At 37.9% G+C, this 25,477-nt stretch overlaps 1 protein-coding gene across 1 annotated transcript in view; it reads right to left on the bottom strand.

The window, feature by feature from the left end:
* Positions 1-1,490: 1,490 nt before the first annotated feature.
* The window catches only part of ARHGAP10 (Rho GTPase activating protein 10), a 135,666-nt gene continuing 111,679 nt past the window's right edge, over positions 1,491-25,477 (bottom strand). The window contains exons 21-23 of the mRNA XM_081332599.1: positions 22,444-22,575; positions 16,843-16,922; positions 1,491-3,789 (exon numbers count right to left, since the gene is read on the bottom strand). Of these exons, the coding sequence (XP_081188725.1) occupies positions 3,701-3,789; positions 16,843-16,922; positions 22,444-22,575 (301 nt within the window). The 3' untranslated portion in view covers positions 1,491-3,700. The remainder of the gene's footprint in view (positions 3,790-16,842; positions 16,923-22,443; positions 22,576-25,477) is intronic.

The raw sequence follows: 25,477 nt of genomic DNA on the forward strand, positions 1-25,477 counted from the left end.
CCGCCGTTGCTCTCTCTAGGACTGGCCATGCTGGCGCTTCCAATGCTGGCTGCCAGGTCCCCAACGAGAGGAGGGGCAGGCGGTCCCCAGAGGCGCGCTGCTTGACAGTAGGAAGGGAGCACCTTTGCTCCCACCGAGGCATCGCCTGACCTGTGCTGACCAGAAGAATTGCTTGCCCGGTCACGGAGTGCGGAACTGAGAGCAGCAGCGCACCAAGCAAGAGAGCTCAGAGGAAAGGTAAGGCCCCCCTTTGGCGGGGAAGGAGCAAAGCTGGGCCAATCACAGAGCAGGCGGAGCAGGGAAACATTACGGGGGAAAAGGGGGCGGGGTTTAAAAGGTGAGGTGGGCGGGACATGGGCATGGAGATGTTCTGTTACAAGTAATGGAGGAGGCTCCGGGCGCTTTCTGGATTGAAATGTGCGAACTGAGGGTGCCGCTACAGTCCTCGTGTTTCCCAGGGTTGCCTGTCATGCCAGAGGCATTCCCCGTAGCCCCAGATTCTTTAGCTCCCCACTTTCCTTAATTCGGGCGAATTTTGTGCTCCGTGGAGAAACATTAATATGCAAATGCCGTTTGTTTAACTGCGCAAAACTCGGGGGAAACCTTGGTATTTGGGAATGGAAAGGCTTAAGACTTTTCATTTCTGTTTTATGCACGGGCTGGGAGGGTCACGAAGTTTACCTCTTTTATTTTAGCAACATCGTGGCACTTATAAAAAAAGGGTACTAACGCTAAACGAGTTGTTAATATGCAGATTGTGTGCCAGGAAGTGAAATATTGGGTTATTAGCCCAAACCCTATAATTTAACAGGAAAAGTAGGGGGTCGTCTTATACGCCCAGTCGTCTTATACACTGGAAAATACGGTAGTCATGCTGCTCACATGACCACGGAGACGTCCTCAGACAAGCACTGGCTCTTCGGCTTTGAAACAGAGATGATCACCGGCCCCTAGAGTTGGAAACAACTAGCACGCATGTGTGGGGGAACCTTTACCTTTTACCTTTAGAAGCCATCATTCAAAAACTTAAAATTAATATTTCCAGTGTTTCCATTTCTTGTCCTCAAAATCCCATTACTTCCAACTTTTTTTCTTTAAAAAGTGGTACATCTAAGCGATATCATTACCTAAAATGTGGAAATTTATACTGCAGTGAATATATTATAGTATTTTTCATGTATTACTATTAAAAAGCCCAAACCAGCTAGGAGTAATAAAAACTACATTATTATAGAAAGATACAGTTAATCTGTTTTTTTCATCTTCTGTTTGGAAAATCTAGTAAGAGAAGATTCACGACAAACAGCTACATGAAAAAGAATTAAGTAGCCACCATCCATTCAGTTCCTTTACATTATATGTTTAGGACTTGGTTGAACATGAAAAAAAAAGTCCTGAATTTCACCAACGGATTGGAAATTTGTAAAAACTGTTTTTGAAGACAGTAAAGAAAAAGTTCTCAAATCAATAAGTTACAGTTCATATTTCATTTTAATCAATGGTTCTCAGGGGATCATAAAATAAAATTGGCAACCCTGGTTAAATTAAATTTTAATGAATCCTTAGTGAAGAGAAGTGACTCAATCTCTGCATGGTACAAAGTTATACGTGAATAGGTCTGTAAATTTGAATGCACACATAGTATTTGTGTGTAGTTGATTACACAGAATAATAAAATAGTGAATACTGAAGGACAGAACTTTCAACTCCCCATCAACATAATCTAGAAGATAATACCCAGTCATAAAAGAAACTGAAATTACTTGAGGAAATCCTAAGGAAATTTCTGAGCTACAAGAATTCTACAAGGAAGGTACCGTAATATAAGTTTCAAGGACACAAAGAGAAAAAATTTGAAGTTGTCTACACCTGGAAATTGTTTTTCTTGTTGAAGAGGTGACTGACTCACTGACTAAAAGAACATCCACACTTCTGCACCTACCATGCCCAATTTTCATTGTCTTTGAATTTGTAAACAGATGCATACATAGTAAGCATGCATTTAAATTTTCAGTAAAATCCTTACTTAGCTTTGTTTCTTGTAGAAGTTATATCAACGTTTGTCCACATAGCGTGTTTCCCTGAAAATAAGACCGACCCAGAAAATAAGGCCTAGCCTGATTTTTTTAGGGTGGGCCTAAAATAAGCCCTGCCCCAAAAATAAGCCTGAAGGGTGAGTGTGGCTACCACAGGAGACGGCAAGCAGGTGGGGGCTGACAGTGTTTGGCAGCAGCCGCTACCCATGCAACACAGGTAAGTTGAAGTGCAGAGGCAGAGGCAGGCAATCAGGATGCGTTGCGTGGCCACCTGACTCACGGGAGGCTCATGCAGCAGCACCAGAAGGCGGAAGCAGAAGGACGGGGGGAGGCAGATGATCCCGACGCACTGCCCACTCCATTCCACCATCTGTTGGCTTGTTCATGGCTGCATCGTGTGGTGTATCGTCGTTTGTCTTTTCCCACTTGCCTTTGCCTGTGCCGCCACACGTGCCTCCTGTGAGCCAGACAGCCGCACAGGTTGCCTGTCTCCCCCCGTACCTCTGCTTGCGCCTGCTGCCCATGCCATCGCATGAGCCTCCCGCAAGCCAGACAGCCGAACAGTGTGTCTGGATCACCTGTTCCCTCCTGCCTCCGTGCTTGGGACTTACCTGCGTTGTGCCAAGGGGGTGGCGGGCTGCGGCTGGACACCATTGGCCTGTGTAACTCACCACCTCTTGTGCATGCGCCAGGGTGGTGGGGCGCCCGGCTGGGCTGATTACTCTGATACTGTGTTTCCCTGAAAATAAGCCCTAATGAGTCTTTTGGTGCAAAAATAATAATACTGGGTCTTATTTTCAGGAAAACATGGTAGTTATTAACCAAAAATGCAGTGTTACCTCAGCTTTTGCATTCAACGTATATACACATTTAAGTGAAACTACATAATTTATATAGATTTATTTTTATACTTTGGACCTTTGAAAATTACATTTGATTCATTCCTTCTGTAGATTTTAAATCATCCTTTTTCCATCTGATTTATTCATTTTCAAACTAAGGGGCATTCCAAGTTAATACTTTGGATTCAGTCTGGTTAGTACTCAGATGGAGTCCTTAAAGATTGGATTGGAGATTACAGCAGAAATAAAAAAAGAAAACCCCATAAGGCAACAGCAAACCATTTCCTGCTGCTAAGTAAGTTATATGGCTGCATTCCTGAAGTCATCTGGACTTGTGCTCAGCTTGAAGAACTTTGCCTTTTTTAGATCAACGAATTGGCCATATGGATATCTCCCAACAGTTTTGGTTTGTAATATTTGCGAAGAAGTTATTCAAGTCCACATTCCAAAGTTTTATACCCTTCACATTTAAAATACCAAAATAGATTAAACAGTTTTATGATCTATCTTTTTAAACTGGTATTTGACTAACAATTTAAATGGCTTTTGGATTCAAGTTCTTACGAACACATACATGCAAACATAACATGTAACTGTAAATCTTTACAAAGTATTATTTATAAAATTAAATTTCCTTCTCTGTCTCTCTCCCTTCTACACATAAAATTACATGCAACTGCAGTTAAATCTTTATACAGATTAAGATATTAATCTTAAATTTTTACTGATTAAAAGTTTCTGAGGCCTAGAAAAACAATATACAATGTCTATCTGTCTATAGCCATGGATACCATGTACATCTTCCAAGCATTCAGAAGAAAACTAAAGAAACTGGACATAGTTTTGCGGAATGAGTCCTCTCTTCCCATTTAGAGTTCCTTCTAACCAGCCAGGTTCTCGTGAAAGATGCACTGAACAACACAGAAAAAGAGAAGGGAAAAAATGTGTTATTTGTGCTAATTCATAATTTCTAAAACTTTTCTAGAATTGTTCAACCAACATTTCATATAAGCAAATTAAAATCAATCTTTTGAATCTCCATTTTCCAGGAACACTAATTAATCACAAAGGTATAGTGAGGGATAATGACATATGGTTAAAATTCCATAGGAGAGAATCATATAAGTCTTTGATGGCAAAAAATTAAGAGGAAGAAGTTAATCTTTTCCAACTAACAGTTTATTTTATTAAAAGGCATATGCTTTTATAATATTCAGCTCATTTTATCAGATGCACAGTGAACCTGAAGCAGATTCCCATAATAAACATGGAAGGAGACAGCGCCACAATCCCAGAGGTCTATTTGTTACCTGGTCTACACCAGGTAATCCCATCAACCCCATCACTAAACTAATACGTGTGCAAGATTAAAAGAATCTACACATATCTTCATCTTATGTGATACATTCCATCATCTGTAATGTACCTTCCAAATTTTATGTAGAACTGGACAAATTTTCTTCAAATAATTAATGAACAGAAGTTTCACGTCAGGGCTCCAAATGAGGCCAAAGTAGTATCAGAAACTGTTTTAGAAAAGCAGGATTAAGTCCATTCCTGCTGAACTTGCATGTATCTAAAGTTTTTGGCAGTCTCAGAACATTTCAATAAACACAATGGGTTTTAAACACATTACAGTTATCAATTTGTAATCTGTTTTACATGCCATAACCTCAAACTTTTTGCTCATCAGGTTTTACCCCAATTTAAATCCTACGTCTGTCTATCCAGTTATTCTGATGAAGTGAGCTGCAACTCATGCAAGCTTATGCATTTTAATAAAATGTATTAGTCCAAAACAGAAATACCAGATTCCTTATAACTTTAAAACAACAGAAATATTCAGAATCAATAGTATTTTCTGACCTTATAGATCTAAATGGTAAGATAAAAATGAGCGTGCCTAATATAACATAATACTGTTGCAACACAAAATATTTTAGAATACTTTGATTTTGGAGCACTTATACTGTACTAGTTGAAAAATCTAATGATTGCAATTGGACATTTTTGCTTCTGAAGTATTCACTGCAATGTCTGAGAGAGATTTGGAGCATGACTCAATTTTTCCAGTTATATTTAAGATATTAAAGCTAAGTTATTAAAAGACTTGAAAAAGGCAACAGTTCAAGCACTTTAAATATCCAGCAAAAATGAATTATAAATGAAATGTCTCACAGGAATCTATTGAGCACTTTTTTCTTCCACTTTGCAAAGTGGAACAGATTCTCTTTTCAGAATAAACTATAACAAGAATAAGCTATAGTGGTATATAGTGGTAGCAGATTGACTTGTAGCTGCTTAAAGAAAAGTAACTGATTTGTCTTGGGGCTCTCTTTTTTGATGTCATTTTCAAATGCTAATGCTGAATAAATAAAAATAATTTTCCTTTAGTATAATGACACATACATTATATCATATGGTTGCAAAATCATAACATGAATCTTTATATGGAATGTGTGTTAAAATAAATTTAAAATGCATCTGATGATGAGAGGCTTTGATTAAAACCAAAAAGACATAGAAATTGCACCAGTTCTGAATAGTGGCGTTATCTAAATTCTGCCATTTTATTTGTTTCTTTGAACCCAAGTCCTGCCCTCAATCTAATTCTCCTGAACAATAATAACAGCTAACTAGCTAAAACACAATGAAGATACTATCCTGATTCCGGTCAAGATTTTCCCCTAAAAAGTATGCTAAGGAAGGGAGAATAAATACAGAAGAGATTAAAAAGAGACTAATATATGAAGGAAAAAGTGGAGGGGAGAGAATTTTCCTTTATGGACGTGGTAGTTTATGTCAGTCACTAATTTAATGGTTATATTAAGTGGCTGTTATTGGCAGTATGTCAATTTGATGGATGCAGTGTCACCTGGATATTTTAAGTTATTGGTAGAGCAATAGAAAAGATGCAATATTCCCTTAATTCTTCATTTAAAGGCTTATTAAAGCATATGGAAGCTTAGCAATGCATATTAACTGGTTTTGTGCTACCTGAATGAATTCTAAGTACATGGGCAGAGAGGCATCAGGAAAAGATGCAGTCCTTTTCTCAAGGACTCTTGAAGGACAAACAGAAATGTTTTTACAGATTTGGTAAATATCACAGCTTAATTAACAATAAAATATTCTACTTTCTACACTTGAAATCATTAAAAACATATTCATTTCTGGAGACATTTTATTTTTATTCCTGCAACTAAGGATTTTTTTGTCAGTAGAGGCAAAGATGTATCTTGGCTTCACTAGTATTCAGGCTATGTCTGAGTCCTCTTGTGGCCAAGATAAATAATCTAGCTAATCATCCTCCAAAACTGAGTGACAGAAACACTGCAGTTCTCCTATATGCAAATGACGCAGTGCTGTTATCTCAGACACAAAATGATCTACAGCAAGCTTTACATGCTTAGCTGCACATTATAGTGCATAAGCATTTAAACATCATTATGCAAAAAACTCATGATATCCTGTAATTTCCCCTCAGGAAAGCTATTGAAAGGACATTAAATTTACCTAGGTTAAACTCTTTGGATACTGTGATTTGACAGCTTGAACCTAAGATTTGCTAGTATGTACTAAGCACTAAAATTCTTGTTTGGTAACACATTTTTAAGAATTTACTGATAGTATGTCATGCTATCAATAAATGCAGGGCACATGTGGATTATGTCTTCCAAAATGAAGACAAGTCTTGCATTATACAAGCAAAGCAATATTCATATCTAGTGTTCTAGTGCTGAAAAGTATTTTCAGCCAATGTGCAGGCCCAACTTTTGTTAAGAACCTAATTGGGACCATATGGCTTCTTCACTCTTTTAAAGGGTGCAATCTAAATTCTTTAACAAATTTCAAGTCCCAAAATGTGTTCCAAATGTGGCTTTGTTCATGAGGCTGGTGAGATCAACACTGAAACTTTATTTGGACACTTGTCCTCTCTTATTTTTTAAGTCGATTCTTTACTCATGAGCTTGCTACTTCTGACTTTAAGTGTTGACTTTGTTTAATCCTGGGGTAGAACACTCCGTGAGAAATTGAAGTGCTATGCTCTTTCGCTTAATGCAATCTTTTTTTTTTAATAGAAGGTTTATTGATTTTTTAGTTTTACATCCAGGTATTTATGAAGCAAAATGGTGGTTGCGGAGTTAAAAGTAAACAGTAGTAAATAACAAAGTCATTTGTAGATAGGTCAAGTTACATCAGCAAGAATTCCCTCTCCAATTCCCTTAGTTATGATAGCATAGTCAAATTAATCAAATTAATACACTTCTAATTGTAACACAATCAGTTAGAACAATTTTCAATATATTTTCACATATACATATCCATGTCCTGTTTTTAAGTTTTACCTAATTGGAATAAGATATTCCGAACTAGGCTATAATATATAAAAGAAAACTTAATTTTTGGGTAGCCCGCATTTCCCCCATTTCATTATATAGTAGTTATCCTGTCTAAAATACATATATTGTTCATTTCAGTACATTCTTATGCTATACTAATTTATTCTATTTAACATCTTAATAGTTCACAATTATTGAAAAAATATCTTTTGTTGTCTCCTTCCGAATTCTGTAATATAAGTCAGTTCTAATAGCTAACTTTCTTTTCCTTTAAAGGTCTAAAAGTTAAGTATAAAGTCAATATGGATCTTTTAAAGATTCCCCTTAGCCCATTAAGAAATTTTTTTAGCTCTATCATTACAACAAATATATTCTATTTACCATCTTAGTAGTTCACTAATTTTTAAAGTAGTATCTTTTATTATATCATTGCAAATTCTATAATATAATTCAAAGTTATGTTCTGATAGCTAATCTATTTCATTATATAGTAATTATCATGTCTGAAATACATACATGTTCTATTTGACATCCTTACAATTCATCTATGGTTAACAAAGTATGTTTTATTGTTTGTAGCTAACTTTCATTCCCTTAAAAATCTAGATCCTAAATATAGACTCAGCTTATATCTTTTAACAGTTCTCCTTGGCCCATTGAGAGAAAAATTTAAGCTTTATTATTGCAAGTCCCAACACTTACAACAGAAAAAGAAGAAAAGTTCATTTATTTATTTTTCCCCCTTAAATCTAATTCTAGCTTTCTTCTTGTGCCAGGCAGGCTTCCATATCATTGCCCTTAGCTTCTCAAATGTGTCTCCCTTTCATCCTACGCACGTTGTTTGAATCCAGGGAGACCATCCAAGTTATCAATTTTTCATAGAGAGTGACCCCTTTGTAGTCATTAAATTTTCGTTCCAGTAAATCCAATCTCCATGTTTGGCGTAGTGCAGTTGTCATTAATTCAATCTGGTCTTCTTCTTTCAAATCCATCTGGCTTAGGTAAGAGGTCATGTCTGGTGTTGTAGTTATTGTTTGATTGGTTGAAGTCTTGGTGTACTGTATTTGAAGGCCTTTGGCATCCTCCATCTTAGTATTGCTTTCTTCAGCTTCTGTTGCTTGTTGGATTGTAGGTTTTATAGTTGAAATCAATGTTTGGGCATCAAGGCTCTCTGTAGATTGTACTTGTTGTACTTTAAAGTCCCCTGTTTTGTTGTTAAATTCCTCATCCTCTGTTCATTTTTGGATTGTCAGTTCATCAATTGAAGTAAGAGTCTCATTTGGTGAGTTTGTGCTGTCAGATTTGTCTTTAAATCTGGCTTTCATTTCTGCAGTCATTGCCAAAATTGTATCAAGTATGAGTTTATAGTCAAGTGGTGGAATATACTCTTCTATTTCTTTAGTATTTTAGAGAGAGGCCTTTAGTGGAGGCTATTTTAATAAAAGTCAATAAATGTCCACCTCCACTATTCCAAAAAGTTGTTTTCAGTGCCAGGTGTTCCCAATTTTTATCTTTAAAGATAATATCAAGGAAAAATCTGTTAGAGCCAAATCTGAGTTAAAAAAAAAGGTTTACTTACTATACTAGGTTTCGCCACAAGATGTCCTTAATAGCATGTACAAGCCTTTTGCAGACTAATATAATATAAGTCTTTTATCCAATTAATTCATTTTTAGTAGTAAATAGGATAGTAGATCCCCGTAAAAATAAGCAATAAAAACTTTTTAGTGGCTCAAAAATTTCGGAGGTACAAATAAGGTTGCTTAGTTATTTACCTTAGTCATTTGATTTCTTTTGAGGCTTTAAGGTTGTAAATCCCCAAGTAAGCAGTCGCTGATCTTTCAAGAAGGGGGAAAAAGATTTTCAAGAAAATCCCACAGGAAAGTAATTAGGGAAGTAAGAAGAGTAAGGTCTCACCCAAATCCTCCAGGTTGCTTCGTTGTGCTTGGTAGTAATTTTGGCTTTCGGCAGGGAACGGCTTAGTGATCAGCCATGTTAATGGCCGATGTCTTCTTCTTTGGGCCAGAGGAGTAACTCCGGATCAAACGGAGGGCTGCTGTCCTTCCACAATTGTAGAGAAAGCCTCCTCATGGTGGTCACCCCTCCAGGGTGACTTTTAACCCTTTGCCTGGTCCTCTGAGGGAGAAAGACCGGATGGCAGGGGGGAGAGCTTCACCCAGCACATCCGCCAGTGCCGCATGTGCAAACTGGAAGCCCGCTTAATGCAATCTTGAAGATGGTATATGAGCACTTAGGGACAGCTTTTAAACAACATGTCCAGGATTAGAAAGCCCAATCAGACCTCACTGCCATACCCAAAGATGTGTTCTTAGTCATTCAACTTTTTTCAAGATGCCAAATCACATGATCCAAATTCAAAGAGTTGAACTTAGGCAAAGTTAACGTTCTCCCAACAGCTATTCCTGGGGGAAATTGTAGGGTATCCCATCTGAACAAAGATTTTGCCCCTATGGTGAAGGAACTCCTGACTCCTGTTTTGCTGTAATGCTTCCATTATAAAGATGCCCAACTGCAGATACTAACTCCAGATTACCAGATCGTTCTTATATATAACCCTTACTATCCAATTAATATGATTTTCTTGCTACAACTGTGGGTACATTTTTTTTTACTTTGCCAAAATCTGTTATGTTTTTGTCCACACTTACTGTTTTGGAAACTGTGTTTTTTGTTTGTTTTTGGCTGACCAATGACTGTAATAAAGTTTATTTGTTTACTTCACCCATTAAGACTTTAATATCTATAACTTCACATAGAGAAATAAAACTGCGGACTCCTATGAGCAATAGCTGTCTAGAACACAGGACATTAAGGACTTGGTTTTAAAAGTATTTCTCATCTCAAAAAGGATGCAGTAGTCCTTTAAAAATACTTTAAAAGCCAATGTGTTTTATCTTGCCCTTCCGGTTTGGTTCCTTTCATGGTATGAAGAAAATGTCCGCAGATCCAGACCATGTAAGAGAAACTACAGCATGTTCTTCTTGGTTTTTCCTTCACAATATAAAAAAAGCCATTCTATTGAAATTCCACACAATTTATACTGAATGAGAATTACTGAAAAGATCTTTCCCATAACTGATTCAATTCTGTTTAGGGGAAAAGTGACTTAGAATAACATATATGTAGATACAATGATTTGTATCTACAGATTTGTGAAGGAGAAAGAATAAGCCTTGTAATTCTGCTATTTTAATTAATCATTGTGCACTCACATATTTTTCTGCCCAGAGTCTTTATTTGGAACCTTCTGGAGGTGATATTTTGGTAAGAAAAATCACATGTAGATATACAAAGTGTCATCCCACGTTCATCTCATTTGCTCGAGTACTGAAGCAACATGAAATCCAAGTATCTATTAGCATAAACACTTGCAAATGGTAAACTTAGGTGGGCTATAGGCATGCACAGTTAAATGAAGAACACCAGTTAAAAATGTGATTTGGATGACAGTAAAGTCCCTTGGTCAGCATAAGAGGATAGGTGTTCATATTACACAAGAACAGAAGAAAGAGCAGCATACCTAAGACAGAGTGATTGTTTGAATTGACGTTGTGGTATCAATCAAAAAATACAGAAACAAAATGTTGCTGTTATAAAGTGTCCTTTTATGCCCACAGAAGCATGTTTTTCTTATCACCTAAAACACAATAGATTTTATCCATTTAGAGAAATGCTTTGATTATAAATATAACTAAATAAATAAATAAATAAATATTGCGTTTCTGTGATACTGGTAAGCAAACCCCGATATTGTCAGAAAAAAGCAAGCCCATCAGCATAAAAGGCAACAGGCACCCCTAATAAATGAAACACTTTTTCAAGATTAGATGACAAAGAAGTCTTCAAGATGGAAAGATATATCAAAGATGCAACCTTCAAAGAGGATTTACCACTGATATCTTTAACTGGATGTAAAGAACCATGATATCTCTGTAAAACTGAAAATAAGCAGACCAATTTGAAGCAAAGCTGTCCAATCCTCTCACAATTGAGACAAGAAAGGTGACCTTATCGAAGCCAAAGAGTGAATGGTTTGAATAATATATTCAGCAGAAAAAAACAAATACTCATTGTTGGGGCTGATAAAGTGATAAGATTAGCATATATTATACTGTCCCTTGAAAAACAGAATGTCTTGAGAAATGTTACATGTGCTGCAAAATACACTGTTAAGGAGAGGTAAAGGCTTTGAGATTTAAGGGAAAAACAGAACTGGAAAACAGTATGCATTAGTAGGTAAAAATAGGCATGACATGGATCCAGGCTATCTCTTCAGTGTGATTGGGTGTGACTCTCGCTTCAGTGAAAGAATCCCACTCTGAATCCTGTCTGCCAAAGAACTTTTGTTTGGAGGGGTCCAGGAGAAGAGCCTTTTCCGCTGTGGTCCCTGCCCTCTGGAATATTCTCCTGCTGGGAGTTGAGATTGCCTCCACACTTTTGGCCTTCCAGAGCAGCCTTACAACCTGGCTCTGCCTATTGACCTGGGGCTCTGACACAGGCGCTCTGGTACCAGGATTGGCTGACAGGGTACAGAAAAGATTCCCGTTTCCCCTCTCCCCCTGTCATCTGTCCTCTTGGTTTTTAGCTTATTATTTAATCTTAATTTTTGTACTTTTTTTTACATTTTTATCACTTTGTGTCAGGTCCCCAAAGAAATGTATTTTAACCCTATGCCTATTTTCCCTTTTTCTGTAGCCTTTCTTTGTGGCCTGCCTTTCTGTTGGGAAGGGGGAGCTTTTGGGATTGCTTTGCACTGTCTGCAAGATGCCCCTTCCCCCCCACCCAGGGGATGGAATGTCTCTCCCTTATCTAAGGGACGGTTTGCGCTTGGAGCCAGGAGAAATCAAAAGTGCGAAAGACCTTGAAGAGCCTGCTGAAAAGACCAGTTACCAAAACATGATGCCACCTGTGGATTGGCTGGGATTCAAATGAACACTGAGACTCTGGGGGGAGGAGTATTGAATGTTCCTTTTAATATATTGCTTCGTGGGTTTTTCTCTCAGATTCTGCCCTGATTCCCTACTGCAACTAGCCCCTAATAAATGTTCCTTTTGAGACAATGCCTGTTTCAAGAGTTCTGCTTTCTTGGGAGGCTTAGCTGAGGTGGGTCCTTACACTTTGTAAGCCACCGAGAGTCAGTGCAACAGTGAGATGTGTGGTATATAAATTTAATAAATAATAAATAAGTAGGCAAGTTTTCAAAATTGTCTCAAAACATAGGAAAGAAGCCATTTCCTACTTTTGGCTTTCCAAGGTGGTGAGCAAGATAAGGCTGCAGTGATACAATCTTATCTCTTTCTTAAGTAATTGCCAGACAAAAACCAAGCCATGTGGACAAGGGATAAATTAAACCACTGTACTAAAAGAAAGCCTGATGTCACAAGCATGTGCTAAATCTTACCAGACTGACTCTCAAAAGGCTCAAAAGTCTGGAAATCTATGAAGCACACAAGCTTTATTTTTATTCAACGATGTAGTTCTGGTAATAGAGGGAAACATAACATAGCTTATCCTATGCTATTAAGGTCTTGCATAAAAACTTCAAGTGACATTTGGAAAGTCTCTTTGCTTCTGAATCTCATTTGTGACAGTCATCTATTCCTGAAGGCATAGCTGAAGTAGCTTGAATCCAAAGGCTGAAGGATTTTGGTATAATTTTAATGATGTGGAAACATTCACAAGGATGCAAACTCCCATTTTCCAATCGGAGAATTTAAATAGAGCCTTAAATGCATTTTCCTTTCTTCTTTTGAGGAAGAGACACAAGGTCTGACATGCCTGAAAGCATTGTTAAATTCCTGCTTTGTGAACCACATGTTTCAACAACACTTTTGTACATACCGGTAGATTTGACTACAGGAGTTTCAACTCATATGCCAAGAAACCACACCTTTAAACTAAACTTGCTTTTAAGAGAAGTCTTTGAAGCAATTAAATACACATTTAATTCCTCTTTTATTACTTTTGATTCAGACGCAATCTGTCTATAAGGTAATTTTTGACAAGACACAACTATAACATCTCAGTTTTCTTAATGGTAAACAGACTAAGAACAAAAGAGAACAGAAGAAGGAATAATAATAATAGAAAAAAAAATTAATCTACTGTAAGCAAAAATAATACAGTGTGTGGCAAAATGACTAAATGAACACTTATTTCAAGCACGGGGTGGATGTATTTCTGTTTTATATATGCTTGTTTTTTTCTCTGCTCCCTTTTCTCTGTTCATGCAGAAAAAACAGATCATTTCCAAGTTTTTTTATCCACCTTAACTTGTTTTAAAAAATGTAAATACTTTGCCAAGTCTTAAGATGATGAAAAAATTAAGTTCATGAAAAACTTTTCTTATTTCTATTTTTGAGGTAAAAGAATAATTGCCCAGTAGGAAGTCAGGGACCACATTTGGAGATACAAAGAGAAACTGACTCAAAACAATTTCCTAGGTGATAAATGATAGTAGATATTTTTTTAAAATGGCCAATGTTACAGAGCATCTGAGACTACCACAAGAAAAACAAAATTAGCCTCATGTTTCCATCATTTCCCTAGCCAAAACCATCATATCATCATGGGACTTCATCTAGCTCAGCGCACAGCAACCCATGAACTCAGTAAGGAATGGGAAAATTTATTACCTCAGAATAGGCACCCACTTGGAGCACAAAGCGATTTTGAGGTAATACTTTGGGCACTGACATAATGTAACAGATATTAGGAGAGTATGGTTAGTCACAAAATATTCTTTACCAGAAAGCACAACTGATAAGTTCCCAGACAGTTTTCTTCCCTTCACGCTTACTACTACCCTGCCTTTTTTCTCATTAGAAAGTTATCAATGTGCTATAGCTTGCATTCAGGAATTTACTTTTTTTTAAAAAAGAGGCATGCAAACAGTTGATGTGTAATTCACTACTGTTTCTGCTGCTATCCACCAGTTAACAACTGCCAAAAAGGGAGATAAGTCTACAGATATAGAAGTGTTAGCTTTCTCGTGTATTTGAGCCAACTGCTATCTTTTCTGGCAGAGGACAAGTATAAAGAAGGCCTGTAGCTTCTTTGAAAAAATGTACCAAAATATACAATTGCCCCGTCACAGAAGCACCTTCTTCAGTTGAAAATGCTGCCTTTAAGACAATGGTTGAACATCAGAATTAAAGGAAGACTTGCTGCTTGTGGTTAGTAGATCAATTCATCCTGGATGTTTGTCTTCTCTTGTGAAATGTTTTGCACACTTTTCTTCTTGCAACCCCCAAAATAAAAATCTTCTATGACAAAATAAAAGTAGAACTACCGCATGGTACATTCTTATTGCTTCTGGGATAAATGCTAAGTCAGCTCAGAAACATAAGCTGATTTAGATGAAATGCTATTTTATTTTGATTTGATTTATTGATTTAAAAGATTTCTACAGTTGCCAATCTCTCTCTCTCTCTCTCATACATGCACACAAAGACACACATGTATAAAAATAAACAAGATAAACAAGTTATAGTAAACCTTGTAAAACAACCAACAAATCACAAGCGTAACACATTCAGATGGGGGACACCAGTTATTTCACACCTTACAGGATATCAACATCCTGGATCCACTGTCTAAAGGGCCATCTAGGTTTTCAAGGCCTTCCTAATGACTAACAAGGTCAAAACTAGTCAATCTCACGGGTAACACTGTTCCACAGTATAGGTGCCATAATGAAGGAGGCATGCCATGTGGGTTCCATCAGATTATATTGTTTCAACAAGGAAACCTGGATCGTGTCTCCTCTGTTAGCATGTGAGACATGGCAAGAAATAACTGGAGACAGTCCCATAAATGTTATTGAAATGATGGTTAAACCAACTAACCATATCTTGGAATTCCAAAACTCTTGATACTGAAACTAGACAAAAAAACAAGTACACACACACACACCCTAATAGACTTTCCTGTATTTGTAAAGGGAAACCAAATCTTTGCTCTAACAAAGCTACAGCAGCTATACAAATTATATTACTTTAGATTGACCTAAAGCTCTTTTATATTACTATCATTAACCCACTCCTATGGAGATTCTCAGTGCCTATTTTAGCACTCAAAGAGGGCTAATGATTAGATGCCTATAAGGAATATATATCCTTCCACTCTCCACCATTCATTCAGCCAGAACTGAAGAAGCTTCTTGGATGAGAAGTGAAAAATCATCAAGGAAAAACAAAAAAAGTCCATTTGACTTTTGGAAAAGCACCTTTGGGACAATCTACTCCTTTTCGCTTAATATTGTGCAATAATCAATATATTCCCTTTCATGGTACCGGGAAACCACTTTATAGTTAATACCTGCTTTCTTGTTTTGAGTAGTATTAACAAAGGAAAACAATTATTTTGAAAAGTGGTCAGAGTTGAAAAGAGTATCCTGTTTTGGTTCCATACTCAAATTCAATATCTTTCTTTTATTCTATAAGAGTGGGGTTTGAGGGGCATAACTCAATGTTGTATGTATAAAAGGAATCCTAAGTGAGCATGTATTTATCACAACAAGAGGTAACTTGGAATTGGTAGGAAATATTACAACTGTAAGATTGTCAATGAGCAAATGTAGAAGTGACTTTGGAAACTGGGAAGAGAGTAATTAACCATTAAGGGAAAAGAAATAGCAACTCAGCTCTGAAAACGTGGAAAGTATGAGAAAGAAACTACAAATAATTCCTAGGTTTATTTAATTTCAAATAAATAAAGTCCTTGATTTAATTCAAAATAATATGGCTTTCTATTTTCTATTACTATCTTACAATATAATGAGCATTCCTGAAATCCAGGAATTCTGTTTCTTGACCTCATCCCCATCAAAGGGCCAACAGAGATTTTCTTTGATCTGGTTTCTAACATTCAACTTGACTACATTTGTACTGTGAATTTCTCCATTATAGTCTATGTAATATGAGCTCAATAGCAGTGAGCTCAAATTTTCCCAAACCTAGTTCTTACTCAGTTCTGACATATTATTTAAAGTGTAAGAAGTAGTCCTTTTTATTGAATGAATATTGATCTTTTTAATGTGCTATTGTATGTTCAAATATGTAGTTCATTTCTACCAAGTTTCACTAAGCCTTCCCCAAACTACTATCCTACAAATATGTTGATTCAGAAGCTCTCAGAATTTCCATTTTATTGTGGCTATTGATTGGAAATCTAGGGATCAAGAGGGCTAGATTAGGAATATCTACGGTAGGTTGAAAGGAAATGTAAATAGAAAAACTGTATCTTTACACTGTATTTCTACAGTGTAGCCCAGAGTAAGAGGTAAAACCATGGCTAATATGGATCTCCAATTAAATTCTTTGTATCTCTCAAGTTCTACTTTGATCCATAAGTCAGTTCCATAAAAAATTGCTTGTGTTCCATTAAATGTTCAAATAAGATTAAACCCAAACTATATACAGATTGTCTTAATGCGATTTTTTTTCAGCTTCATCAGACATTGGCTCAGGAAAACATATGCTTACAATGGATGCTGCATGTATTGCTCTAGACACCATTTAGGGAGACTATATGATATTACATGTCAGCTTTCTAAAAGATATGCTTATTTGTAGGATTATAAAAGTGATAACTACTTACCATCTTCAAAAACTGCCCCAGTTTGAAAAGACAGTTCAGAACTATGCTCTGCTTCACATGGATATACTGCCCTGGCTTTTCTATTGACAATATTGAAAAAAAGGTTGCACAATTATTTACAGGTCCTCAATTTTATATGACAATAAAAGGAAATATTGATTCTAGTCATACAAAAAAAGTCTCAATGTCTCTGTGTAGGTGTGTCTTTATCAACAAAAACAATAATCAGCAGTTAATGCAGAAGATACAAGATCAGAGCAAGAAGAAATCTATGGTACAAGGACTTCATCTACCTATGAATGTGTTTCTTGCTCTGCTGAAATTAGCAGTGCATTTTCTGTCATTTTCCAATAGTCATGTTTGCTTCAAGTGCCATTTGAATCATGGAACGCCACTGTCTCAATTGATGGTAGTGTTAATTTTTTTATTCAGGAGAGGATTAATGTTTTGGGAGGCTTCACTCATGGTATGCACCATTTCACCATTATTGATCCATTTTTCATTCATGGATTTGCCCATAATTAGCTTTCCCTGAAGCAAATTACAAAGTATGCAGGAGGCTGTTTACTGAAGATCACTAAAATTATTTTTTACATTTTAGTTGGCATAGTTGTTTGGGGCATTTTTTATACCATTGGTAGCTAAAAAACAAAATGGTACTAAAGACTGATTAAGATATACTCACTGCAGCACTTGACACATTAAATAAAAATAGTATTTTGGCTGTTAAACATGAAGAAACTGAAAACCTTTGTAATCATTTTGTCTTAAAATTATAACTGTCATATTTATAAGAATATGAAAAAAATAATCCTAGTACTTGCAAAAGGAAAGTTTAAATACCGTATTTTCCGGTGTATAAGACGACTTTTTAACCCATGAAAATCATCTCAAAAGTTGGGGGGTCGTCTTATACGCCCAGTCGTCTTATACACCAGAAAATAGTACATAAATCAATCGGGCGCCCCCGTTCTTGCAAAGCAACTTCAAGCCTCCTTAGTCCAGTCCCCCCTCCAACGTGACTCTCCCTTCCCACCCCCAAGAGCCTCTCAGCCCCTTCCCCTCCCCCTTGCAAACGCCAGACCCCAGGAGCTCTTGCGTCTATTCCAAAGGGTGGGTGGAAGGAAAAGCCCCTTTCGGCTCCGGCTTGGCTGCAAGTCAGCGAGCCCGGGAAGGCACGCCCTCCCCTCTCACTGTGGAGGAAGCAGGGCAGGCTGGCGTCTGGCGGGAGCCGGCAGGGCAGTCCTGCGCACGCGCGCACTCCCCGGCTCCTAAGGAGTCCTCGGGGAGCCATGGCAGGCGCCTCACGCTCTTCCCTCTTGAGGCAGCATCGGTGGAGCCGTCCAGCATCGGGCGGGAGCCGGCAGGGCAGTCCTGCACACGCGCGCACTCCCCGGCTGCTAAGGAGTGCTCCTTAGCAGCCGGGGAGCGCGCGCGTGTGCAGGACTGCCCTGCCGGCTCCCACCCGACACCAGACGGCGATGCTGCTTCAAGAGGGAAGAGCGTGAGGCGCCTGCCATGGCTCCCTGAGGACTCCTTAGGAGCCGGGGAGCGCGTGCGTGCGCAGGACTGCCCTGCCGGCTCCCGCCAGACGCCAGCCTGCCCTGCTTCCTCCACAGTGAGAGGGGAGGGCGTGCCTTCCTGGGCTCGCTGATTTTCCGGCGTATAAGACGAAAAATCTTGAAAATCATCTCAAAAGTTGGGGGGTCGTCTTATACGCCCAGTCGTCTTATACGCCGGAAAATACGGTATGTGAAGTCAGTAGTGCTCACTTAACAACCACTGCAACAGCATTAAGGTTCCAGCTGGTGCAGTATCCCGAGGGTCATGTGATCACAATATGGGCACCCACCTCTTGATTACAGCATTGCAATATCCTATGGTCACAAAATCATTATTTGCAACATTCCCAGCCAGCCACCTACAAAGTCAATGGGGAAGCTGGCTTGAAGTCAGAAGTCGTATTCACTTAATGACCTGTGCAGTCCTTGCTTAATAATGATAACTTAGGACTGCCATAACTGCTGTCACTAAAGCAGCATGGTCACATGATACCTGTTTGTAAACCCATCACTTAGTACTGGAAATTCCAGTCCTAATTACCATCATTAAATGAAAACTGAAGCTCACTAATGAAGGAGACGTTGCCTCATGTTATACTATTCAATTTTATCTCAAAATCAAACATCTTTCATTCCAACTATGGAATTTGAAATTTGGTAAAATTTATTTGATGTCATTGTCTTTCCTTGGTAACAAAATAGTTATGTGAGGTTCCTTATTTTATCTATAAGAAAGAACAATTTCTTTTCCAAGGAATGTGAAATATTCCATTATCTTAATTTCCCATACTCAAATGAGACTGGAATACAATTCAGTATTCTCACCCTCCTTGCTCAGTCCTGCATACTACAGGGTCTGACTTCATTTTTTTTTTACTAAGACATAATTCATAATAGTAAAGTTGGAAGGGACCTTGGAGGTCATCTAGTCCAACCCCCTGCTCAGGCAGGAAACCTTATACCATTTCAGACAAATGGCTGTCCAGTCTCTTTTTAAAAACTTCCAGTGTTGGAGCATTCACAGCTTCTGGAGGCAGGTTGTTCCGCTGGTTAATTGTTCTAGCTGTCAGGAAGTTTCTCCTTAGTTCTAGGTTGCTTCTCTCCTCGATTAGTTTCCATCCATTGCTTCTTGTCTTGCCCTCAGGTGCTTTGTAGAATAGCTTGACATCCTCTTCTTTGTGGCAACCCCTGAGATATTGGAACACTGCTATCATGTCACCCGTAGTCCTTCTGTTCATTAAACTAGACATACCCAATTCCAGCAGCCGTTCCTTATATGTTTTAGCCTACAGACCTCTAATCATCTTTGTTGCTCTTCTCTGTACTCTTTCCAGAGTCTCAACATATTTTTTTTTTACATCGTGGTGACCAAAACTGGATGCAGTATTCCAAGTGTAGCCTTACCAAGGCATTGTAAAGTGGTATTAATACTTCTAGTGACAAATTTTATTTTCCTGGGCTCCAAGATCACTGCAGATGGGGACTGTAGCCAAGAAATTAAAAGATGCTTGCTCCTTGGGAGGAAAGCCATGGCAAATCTACAGTACAGTAAAAAGCAGAGACATCACCCTGTCAACAAAAGTGTGTATAGTCAAGGCTATGGTCTTCCCAGTTGCAATGTATGGCAGTGAAAGTTGGACCATAAAAAAGGCTGAGCGCCAAAGAATTGAGGCCTTTGAACTATGGTGCTGGAGAAGACTCCTGTGAGTCCCTTGGACTGCAAGGCAATCAAACCGGTCAGTCCTAGAGGAGATCAACCCTGACTGCTCTTTAGAAGGCCAGATCCTGAAGCTAAGACTCAAATACTTTGGCCACCTAATGAGAAGGAAGGACTCACTGGATAAGAGCCTAATACTGGGAAAGATTGAGGGCAATAGAAGAAGGGGACGACCGAGAATGAGGTGGCTGGATGGAGGCACTGAAGCAGTAGGCGTGAGCTTAAATGGACTCCAGAAGATGGTAGAGGACAGGAAGGCCTGGAGGAACGTTGTCCATAGGGTCGCGATGGGTCGGACACGACTTCGCAGCTAACAACAACAACAACAACATTAATACTTCATGTGATCTTGATTCTATCCCTCTGTTAATGCAGCCTAGCACGGTGTTGGCCCTTTTGGCAGCTGCAGGACACTGCTGGCTCATATTTAAGTGATTGTCCACTAGGACTCCGAGATCCCTCTCACAGTTACTACTATTGAGCAAGGTACCCCCTATACTATACCTGTACATTTGGTTTTTCTTGCCTAAATGTAGAACCTTACTTTTTTTACCACTGAATTTCATTTTGTTAGATAGCGCCCAGTGTTCAAGTCTGTCCAGATCCTCCTCTATCTTAAGCCTATCGTCTGGAGTGTTGGCTATTCCTGCTACCTTGGTGTCATCTGTAAATTTGATGAGTTCCCCATCTATCCCTTCGCCCAAATAGTTGATGAAGATGTTGAAGAGCACTGGGCCTATAACAGAGCCCTGGGGCACCCTACTACACACTTCCCTCCATGTAGATGCAGTTCCATTGAGGACCACATGCTGAGTACGGCCAATCAGCCAGCTACGAATCCATCTGGTGGTGATGCTGTTTAACCCACATTTTTCTATCTTATCAAGTAGTAGTTTGTGATCTACTTTATCAAATGCCTTACTGAAGTCCAAGTAAATTATATACACAGCATTCCTCTGATCCACTAATTTTGTCACTTGGTCAAAGAATGCAATAAGATTTGTCTGGCATGACCTGTTTTTGACAAACCCATGTTGGCTTTTAGTAATGACTTTGTTTGCCTCTAGGTGCTCCAAAATCTTCCCGGGTACTGAGGTCAGGCTGATAGGCCTGTAATTTCCTGGATCCATTTTTTTTTCCTTTTTTGAAGATGGGAACTACATCAGCTCTTTTCCAGTCCTCTGGTAGTTCCCCAGTGCTCCAGGATCTTTGAAAAATATAGTTCAGTGGTTCTGAGATCACATCTGCCAGTTCCTTGAGAACCTTGGGGTATAATCCACTGGTCCTGGTGATTTGAACTCATCTACGCTGGTAAGGTACTCACCATTTTCTTGCCTATCTTAACCTGTGTTTCTATTCTGTTTTTATGGCACTATTTTTGATAGGTTGGTCTGTTTTTTCCCTTTGTGTAAGGTAAAGGTAAAGGTAAAGGTTCCCCCGCACATGCGTGCTAGTCGTTTCCGACTCTAGGGGCCGGTGCTCATCTCCGTTTCAAAGCCGAAGAGCCAGCGCTTGTCCGAGGACGTCTCCGTGGTCATGTGGCCGGCATGACTAGACGCCAAAGGCGCACGGAACGCTGTTACCTTCCCACCGGAGTGGTCCCTATTTTTCTACTTGCATTTTTAGGTGCTTTCGAACTGCTAGGTTGGCAGAAGCTGGGACAAGTAACAGGCGCTCACTCTGCTACGCAGCACTCGGGATTCGACCCGCCAAACTGCCGACCTTCTGATCGACAAGCTCAGCGTCCTAACCCACTGAGCCACCGCGTCCCTTGTGTAAAGAAAGATGCAAAAAACGAGTTAAATAGTTCTGCTTTCTCCCTGTTGCTTGTCACCTTCTGGCCACTTTCACCCACTAACGGACCAATCATTTTCTTCACTTTTTTTCTTGTTTTTTACATGTTGAAAGAAGCTTTCTTTCTTTCAACATGACTGATCAGAGCGCTTTTCAGTGGATTGGCTGGGAAATTACAAGTGAATTATAGTGTTAAATATATTACTGTATCCTGAGAGACAGAGGAAATTTCATTTAATGTGACCAGAATTGAACTTTGTCCTTAATGTCTATTTTATTTATTTTTATTTATTTTAATTCCATTTATATCCTGCCCTTCTCCGAAGACTCAGGGCGGCTTACAAACTTAGCAGTCTATGCCTTTCTCCCCCCAGTTTGAATATTCTGTTTTGTATCATGAACATATTATGACAGTGAACAATTTAACTGTAAAAGACCAATTATGTCTATGCTAATTATTATAATCCTGTTTCTATTATGTAATAAGAGATAAATTACAATGAAAATAAATTAATATTCCAATATTACCTTCCAACTGGTCTGTCAGTTTCTGTAGTAGAAGATGGAAATAAAAATGATAGGTTTGTTGTGACTGGACTTTGTGCTGTAGTTGACTTTAGATTTATCCAGGAAACCATTGATGAATGAACCTCACTGGATCTGAAATAATTTTATGAGAATAATCAATGATTTTAATCCAATCCCAAGTTAGTTCTGAGATCTATAAAATCAATGAAATTATTGACTTCAGTCATTATAATATGTCTTCTTAAACATACATCAAACATCTTTTAGCTTTGGTTTCTCTTTTGCTTTAGGAAAAAATCAACCTTGTTTAGGCTACTGAGAAAAGTATACTTCCAGATATATATGAGAAGTTCAGGGAGAAGTCAAGATGGCAAGTTGTGAACTCAGCTTTTTATTTTATTTAATTATTTTTATTCTTTATTTTTATTTTAATTCTTATGAAATGTACACAGTTAACAATAAGACAGAGAAAAACCTTTTTAGAAAAAAAGAATCGTGAATTATTATTATTTTGTGAACAGTCTGCTCTCAAATATTTATTAGAAAAAATACCCCTACCCTTTTAACATAGAAGATTGAGATTTAGCAATAAAAAAGGAGATTAAGTTTCTGTACTTGGCTTATGAAATGGTAATTCATGAAAGATAAATATTACAGTAAGATAAATATTGAATAGCAATATGGTAGTTTGTATGAAAAAATAGTAATTAACGATGAATGTAGAAAACTATTAAAGAAGAAAGATTATTTGCTGGTCATTTTTCTTTGACAAGGAGAAATTATTGTAAGTATAATTCCATTTCTAGAAGGACAACTTGGAAATTTGACAATTAGACATCTTAACTGATATTCAGGAACTAAATACTAGAAAAGAACGTTTACTGGATATTATTTGACTTGTTGCCAAGGTAACCCTGCTAAATAGAATTCCTTTATCTCAAGAATCAGTGAGCAAGGAAAGTAGAAAACAAAGGCCAAGGAAAGAATTTACATCAACTTTTGGGCAAGTCCATTTTGTTCCATAGAACAGCATAACCTTTCTTTGTTTACAAGAAATATACAATTCCACAATTCTATTAAAACTTAATAAAGGAACAAAGATGTAAATGTTTCTTGCATGTAAAGTTATTTTTCATTGAATGGGAGCATATACTGTTAAATAAAAACAGAAACAGGAAGATAATAAATTTTCTTGAAAGATTTTAATCAATAATACTTGGGTAATAATTGGATTATATATATTTTAAGGGATGTGGCTATTTATTTGGATTCCAAGAGGAAATGAAGACAGATAAGGTTCATTATATACAAGAATAAAAATATTCACATATCTACGGCATGATCAGTGTACACTGCAATAGCATGTTGTTGATAACTTCTAGGTATATTAACATAATGATATTTCATGCCTGTTTCTTAATATTTTAAGCATAGGGATGGCTGGACAGATTACAGACAGACAGCAGGCCAGAAAAGCAGACACCAACTAGCACAAAAATAGTATACAACTAAATCTGCAGCCAATCCAATAAGCACTTTCTTACCCATAAAACATGATAAAACATTATAAGACCAAGAAATAATAAAAACAAGTCTAAAATTAACATAACGTTGATGTATATTATTATTGAGTAAAGGGTTGTACATTCCTAGAAACAGCAGGGTCACAGTCTGGGAATTTGACTTGATTTCAGTTGTCACTGGATTCAGCTGGGCACCTCTGCAAATACTTTTTGAGCTAGTAGTTCGACATTGCTAATGCTTAATCATGCTAACATCCTTTTTTGATTACTGTGATAGACCCACAAGGGACTATGCTTAAAAAGTATATGAAAGTTATAATTAGTGTAAAATGTGAAAAAAGGTTGCGATCTAATAACAATCCTAGGATGACTATATAGATCTGCATCAGTGACTAAAATTTTAGGAGCTGGTATTGATCTTTAAAGTGCTACCAGGTTTACAGCATGCCAAATGAAAGAACTCCCTCTCCTTTTAGAAGCCTGAACCATGTTAAATTTTCCAAAAACTGCTCTGTTGAATGTCCCCCTTCTGCAAGACCATCATTTGTCCACCATGTTGGAGACAGACCAATTCTGTTCTTTCAAGATAGGGCATGGATCCTCTGCATGTAAAGACTCTGTAAACACGTATCTCTTCTATCAAAGGTAAAGGTAAAGGTTCCCCCGCACATGCATGCTAGTCGTTTCCAACTCTAGGGGCCGGTGCTCATCTCCGTTTCAAAGCCGAAGAGCCAGCGCTTGTCTGAGGACGTCTCCGTGGTCATGTGGCCAGCATGACTAGACGCCAAAGGCGCACAGACCGCTGTAGTGGTCCCTATTTTTCTACTTGCAGTTTTACGTGCTTTCGAACTGCTAGGTTGGCAGAAGCTGGGACGAGTAACAGGCGCTCACTGTTACGCGGCACTCGGGATTTGACCCGCCAAACTGCTGACCTTCTGATCGACAAGCTCAGCATCCTAACCCACTGAGCCACCGCATCCCTTTTTTCTATCAAATGTAGATTTCTACAAATTTTATATCTATTATTTTTTCAAACTATTTTATTTTTATTGATATACATTTTTAATAAACTTAATATATCCCTTAAAGTTCATCAACACTGAGCTGAGTTACAGAAACCTTCAACTCTGTGGTAATGACACTCTAAAGAATATTATGTATTGTATGCTAGCTCACTTGTAGCACCTTTGCGGGCTTTGTAGTACACAGATCCCCTTTCCATTCAAGTGCAGGAAACTTGAATTAAGCCACACTGGTACTGATCATTGGTTTTTTAAAAATTCTTTATTTTTTTCTAACATTATTTGATATTTGGTGTCATTAATTTGGTGCATTAACTTATACTTACAATCATAATATCTTCCCATTTTATCATGTTGAAATTTAAACATTAACAATATACTGAAATTTGAATTAATATTATTGAAGTTCAAGTGTCCAAAATATTTAGCATACTGAGTATATTTGTTGAACAATATACTGAGTATTATTGAATAAAATATTTACATGTT

Source organism: Vipera berus, assembly GCF_964194415.1.
Source record: "Vipera berus genome assembly, chromosome: 7".
Classification (NCBI taxonomy): domain Eukaryota; kingdom Metazoa; phylum Chordata; class Lepidosauria; order Squamata; family Viperidae; genus Vipera; species Vipera berus.